Source organism: Trichinella spiralis (genome assembly GCF_000181795.1).
Source record: "Trichinella spiralis strain ISS 195 chromosome Unknown Scfld8, whole genome shotgun sequence".
NCBI lineage: Eukaryota > Metazoa > Nematoda > Enoplea > Trichinellida > Trichinellidae > Trichinella > Trichinella spiralis.
This window is the reverse complement of record NW_003526947.1, coordinates 246,778-252,777: the sequence shown is the minus strand read 5'-3', so window position 1 is coordinate 252,777 and position 6,000 is coordinate 246,778. Positions and strand designations below refer to the sequence as shown.

General features: G+C 31.5%; 2 protein-coding genes across 2 annotated transcripts; one reads left to right on the top strand and one right to left on the bottom strand.

Moving 5' to 3' along the window:
- Window positions 1–157: 157 nt before the first annotated feature.
- Window positions 158–888, top strand: Tsp_11746a (conserved hypothetical protein; the record flags this gene model as incomplete). The annotated part of the gene is made up of 2 exons (XM_003372711.1): window positions 158–428; window positions 488–888. Coding segments are annotated over 2 exons (672 nt in total), but the record flags the coding sequence as incomplete, so codon positions are not given.
- Window positions 889–2,187: 1,299 nt separating this feature from the next.
- On the bottom strand, window positions 2,188–4,640 carry Tsp_11745 (histone deacetylase 1). The gene is made up of 10 exons (XM_003372710.1): window positions 4,549–4,640; window positions 4,046–4,158; window positions 3,837–3,954; window positions 3,514–3,588; window positions 3,113–3,251; window positions 2,910–3,051; window positions 2,754–2,846; window positions 2,579–2,687; window positions 2,355–2,495; window positions 2,188–2,300 (listed from the first exon to the last, which is right to left on the bottom strand). The coding sequence occupies exons 1-10, from the start codon at window positions 4,595–4,597 to the stop codon at window positions 2,188–2,190; spliced, it is 1,092 nt and encodes a 363-aa protein (XP_003372758.1). The 5' UTR covers window positions 4,598–4,640.
- Window positions 4,641–6,000: the final 1,360 nt, after the last annotated feature.

Sequence of the window (6,000 nt, the reverse complement as noted above, 5' to 3'; positions counted from 1 at the left end):
CAGGAATAGGGGAAAGCAAAAAGGAGGTTAAGCAAAAAATATGTTTAGCGTTATTTTGCCAAGGGGGAACATGTTTAGCAAGAGGATGTTAAGCATATTGATGTTAAGCCCAAAAAGATTTAAGCAAAAAAATTTTTCAAGCAAGAATATGTTTAAGCAAGAATATATTAAGCAAGAAGATGTTAAGCAAGAATATGTTAAGCAAGAAGATGTCAAGCAAGAATATGTTAAGCAAGAAGATGTTAAGCAAGAAGAATTTGAAATAGGTGATTTTGTCAAGATCGAACCGGTGTCGCCGACATATACACCATTCTACAGTGCTGCTGTTTCTCCGGTTCGTCAAATAGTTGTCAAACAAGAGCCAGATTATGCTTTGGAAAGTAGCACTGTTTCTAAACAGTACCCTTATCAGCAACTTTCGTTATCGCGTAATTGTTTTTAAAAAATACCTCACAAATATTATTGTACAGTGTTGTATTTGATTTAGAATTGCATTTAAAAGTTAAAGCAGAAGTTGATAAGGATGATGGATTGATTAAAACTGAAGAGACGTCGACACTGCCATCGTCAGTTCCAAATTGTTTGGAAATGGAGCCGTGGATGGATAGTGAAATGGAGGAAAATGAAGATTTCCGTAAAGCGCAGCAACTCATAGAAAGCTGGGATTATATGATTCAGCAGATGTGCGTTTCAAGGATTCGATTTTATGCCGAATACAGAATGCTGGACAGAGAGGTGCAGAAGCACGAAGCTTCGGTATTGGCTGCTGAGCACGATGTTGCGGATCAAAGATTGCGACTGGCTATTTCTCAAGCGAGTGCAAGAGAAACAGAGGCATATTTTAAAGAAAAAGGCATTTCAATAAGAGATGATGGAATGGATCTTTGATATTACTGTTCTAAGAGAGAATGTTTGGTTGAAAGTAAAGTTGGAACGCTGATTGATGATGCATTTTCGTTTTAAAATTTCTAAAAATTAAACAACCATAAACGATCACGGTTCCATTCAATATTTCTTGCTGAATTGAAATTGAATTTTTTTTTCTTTTACAACATTTGCATTGTAGCAAATAAAGCGAGAATTATACAAGTGACGTTTCATTTTTATACTAATTTTAGTGACTTTTTGTCGTTTTTTGAATAAATATTACTTCAAATAATTTCAACAGCTGTGCGCAGTGTAGTTGTTTTGACTGGTTCGAGAATTTAAACGTATTTTCTGTTTTTTTTTCTCACCAGATGGATTATAACAGAAAAAAAATGCTAAGCAAGAGTAGTTAGTAGTAGTTAGTAGAACTGTTGTTTTGTGTTTTGGTTTAGCTTGTGATTCATGTTATTTATTATCTTTGTATATTTGATCCTCTACAAGTTCTAATAGAATTATAATATTTATTTATTGATTGTTGTTTGAAGATCATTTTTGATCAGAATGAAATTCAGCGGCAATTTTACAACGTTCAATATTGCAACTGAGCGTCAAAAGCACGCACGAACTGCACGAGTAAGAACACATCACAGCGTTGATTGAATTACCGCAAAAAAAACTGAAATCATCCATTTTATCATCAACACTACCTGTAAGTTTTTTGTTTATTATTATTATTACCACGTTGGCAATAAAATGTCATGGAAAAAAGCATTCTATCAAAGAAAATTCAATCAATTTTACACAATCAATCTACAGAATGAACAATTCCTTCATTTCTCATTAATGCTTAAAAATTTTTAGTACAATTAAAAAGCGTTGCTTTTCAAAAAAAAGCCTATCAACTACATCAAAAAATAGAAATGAAAAAAATGTGCATATAAATACAATAATAAAATTCACTTGAAAAAATAAATAAATATATATATATATTTCAGTTTTTTCATGTATAATTAATTTAAAATGTGTTTCTTTAAGAAGACGTTCATCAACGTTTCGTTCACTATAAAAATGGACTTGAAAATCAATCGGCTCAACAAAATCGTGTGCCAGCGAAATTATGAAATGCCATAATGAAATGGATAATTCAATTTAATCTGAAATATTGAACAATAATAATATAAACCTAATGAGAAACAAACTGTAACATTAACCTTTAAGGGGGACCGAGGGTGCACAAACATAACGAAGGCTGTCGTAAATTCGAGATCTGCAAAAAATATAAAAATAATTTTATAAATCACAATGCCTGAAAACAGATTATTACGAGATAGTTTCCAAATGGCTGCGAGTATTTTTATCTTCCATATTTGTTGGCGGTGCGTGCAAAGTATACGTTGGAGCATACAATGAATAGTGTTCACATATCGGTAATTCTATTAAGAAAAATAATTAAAATCAAATAAATTCCCAAATAAATGAAAATCTACCATTTGATATTTCTACACCGGCTGCAACGGCAGTTTCATATGTCCAACATCGACCGACATTGCTCAAAGTATAGCCACCGCCTCCGACAAGTAAAAGAGGCAAATTGAACGATCGGATATATTTCACCAATTCTCCGTGACCTAGTTTTAATGAGTTTTTAAAAAAAATGCAAAAACAGACACTGCACATCAAATTGTCCTAAATACGAATACTTCATTAATACCTGCAACGGTTAAATTGAAACACCCCAATCGATCCATTGCCAGTGAATCCGCCCCGCATTGCATCACAATAGCATTGGGCCGAAAACGTTCTACGGCTTTAGATATTACCTGAAGAAAACAAAAAGAATCAACAAAACGCCAACTGAACAGCCACACATGCAAGCATCAACGCACGCCACGAAAAACTATCATATAGCTCAAATCAGTGATTCCTTCATGCAAAGGAAAATTCACAGCATAGTGTAGACCCTTTCCATAACCAATGCTCTACAAAACAGTCATAAATTTAAAATCAAATTTTGACAATTTTCATATTCGATTTTATATTACATCATAATTTCCAGTTCCTGGAAAAAAATTGCCAAATTTATGAAACGAAATAGTCATCACTCGATCTGTAGTGTAAAATGCTTCTTCCACACCATCCCCATGGTGACAATCAATGTCTACGTACAAAACACGCTGATGTTTCCTGCATCAACAATTATACATTTATTGAGAACAAACTGTAAATTGTTTTACAACACTTTTACTTCAATAATTGCAAGATCGCCAGCACAATATCGTTAACAAAACAAAATCCAGAAGCTTTGTACCATTTTGCGTGATGCATACCACCAGCCCAATTTATAGCAATATCGTATTCACCAGAATTTAAACTCTGGGCGCCAGCTATAATAATCAATATAAAAGCAAACAAGTATAATAAAATTGAAAACAGTATCAAATAAAAGTAAATCATTAAACACGAAATTTACACAATTTAAAATCATATCAAATTTATAAATGTTGAAATAAGAAAATTATGTCTTAAAACAAAAAGTGTTAGAAAACTTCGTAATAACAACATTACAATTTATCCATTTAATGACAGAAATAGTAATGAAAATGTCGAATCAAAATAAGAACAAAAATGAAAATCTTTCATGCTCACCAATTGAACCACCGGTAGTAATTTGACAGTATTCAAAAATGCCATCAAATAATGGACAATCATCGCCGATATTGTCTGCAAACAATACAATCATGATAAGAAAATAATAAATTCAATTATTATTGTTAAATTTACAAAATTCAATTGTAGAACATTACTACTGGTAAAAGAATTAACAATAACAATTCTACACTCAATTAGTAATTTTAAGGATGCTAAATAACAAAAAAAACATCATATCAAAAATAAAAACTTCACTTATAACACAAGTCATACATTAGAAAAGAAATTTAACTTCTTCTAGAGAATAAAAAATAACGTACAATAAGATAGTGCATCAAGATTGCAATTCATGTGCTCAGGTTTCGCTCTTCTCAGCATATCGATGTAATCTTCGTCGTGAAATATCTTCATTTCATCCGGAGTTGCACGGTGAGGTTCCTAAATTAATTTCATTAGTCCTCATTTAGCTAGAAGAAACAAATAATTTCTTCATTTAAAATGAAATAGTACAAACAATTTTTTGCTTTACCATAATTGTCACGTGCCTATAAAGTTGGTATTCGTAAACCAAACAATGAACCATTCGCACTCTTATCGGCTTCATGTCATGATTCGGAGAAAACATGTAGTTTCCAATGTCAGCTAAACAAACCATTGCACTTTATTAATGCAAATATGCGAACGTTCATATCATAAAAAGTAAACACAGCGAAAAAAAATATAGTTGCTTACAGGATTATTCAACAAAAATAAATAAAAAAGAAAACAATACAAGCGTAAAAAGAAACAAATGTAAAATACCATCCTAGTAAAGCAAAGCATTTTAGCTTAAACGTTACCGTTATATATTATTATGCATGTTTTTCCTTTTCCGCTTAACTACAAGTTATTTCTGATTAAAAATCATCATAAAACAATCTGAATTACAAAAGTCTAAAATAAGACTAAATAAAAAGACAAAAAGACTAAATAAATATTTATGCCTCGCTTGCGGCATTACATTACAGAAAGTGAAACTTTTTCATTACTTACGATCATAAAAATAGCAGACTCGTTTTTTACTATCATCTGTTCGAGACATTATTCCAAGTACTTCACAAATTTTGAAAACACTTCTTCTACCGTACTACCTACAATATTTAGACAATAAAGTTTAATATGTCGTCTGCGGTTATGTTATTACTTTTTTCATTGTGAATTAAAATAAAAGTTTATTTATTCATATTCTACAAACAAAAATATTACATTAAATTAATTATTGCAATTTTTTGAAACAAACTTGAATTCACTACTGAATAGCGTCGCATTAATGTATGTGATGAGTACAATTGTGAAAGCAATTGTGAAAAAAAGGTCAAGGTCGAAAGGGAAAAAATAGGGCAGGCGCCAGTTCAAGATTGATTATTTACGTTGACCGATTTAAAATTCAAATGCCCGCGTCGATCTAGCAGTACGAACATTCATACGAATTAATAATTACATTACTTAATAAGCAGTACATTCATTGTACATAGTATGATCGCGGCGCGTTGTGCGATAGCTTAGTAGTTACACGCTTGGATGTGTGTGTGTTGTTAGTGCTTGTATCTGTTTATGAATAAACGTTGAAAACCAGTGATATATCTCGCATCGGTGATCGTCAAAAGCTAACCGTATCACCGCGTGTTAAATTAGTAAGCAAGATTCCAGTTTGTAAGTTTTTACTTTTGTGGGGACTTTTGCTCTTTTTATGCAATATCAAACATTTTAAACTAGTTGTTTTGTAAATTTTAAATGGTACTTTTGGTATGCAATGCTAAATAATTTTTGATGCTTGAAACGTATATTTCACGTAATATTTTTTTTTGTTAACAGAATTAACACGAATAAGTTCATTCTGCTTCTTCTGTTCAGACACTAAACTTCTATATTCTTCTGAATCGTTTATAACAGTTAAAAGAATACTCCCCAGAAATTAAGTATTCGGCTTTTATTATGGTGCTCTGCTCTATCGATTTTTATTTTTACTCATGTAAGATCTTTGTTCAGTCACGTGCAAATTCTTTAGTAGCAATCAAATAGCAACACGCTGAATGATTCACACAAACACAAACGCATTTCTTTTTTCTATCTAACTTACAGTATCGCCTCTTACTTGGTCATGTGCGATTCTCATTTGTCTCAAAATATAACATATGCTACAACATAGAAGAAGGGAAAGTTTTTTAATCGCCTAAAATTGGAAATTTGCATCTGTCCGATAATCTGCTCAGGATAGTGTTCATAACCATTTGGTCATACTGAAGTAGTCCAAATTAACAATAAACAAACATTTTTGTTTCAACTTTTAATAATCTGCAGAAAAAAACTGCATTTTAAGCATAATTTATGAAACGAACAACATAAATTCATATACTTCACTGCAATCGAAGCTTTTGCTTTTAAAATAAAGTTCTTTTCAAGCAATAACGTAGGCGTTCACTAAGAGGTAATTTAAATGAAAAT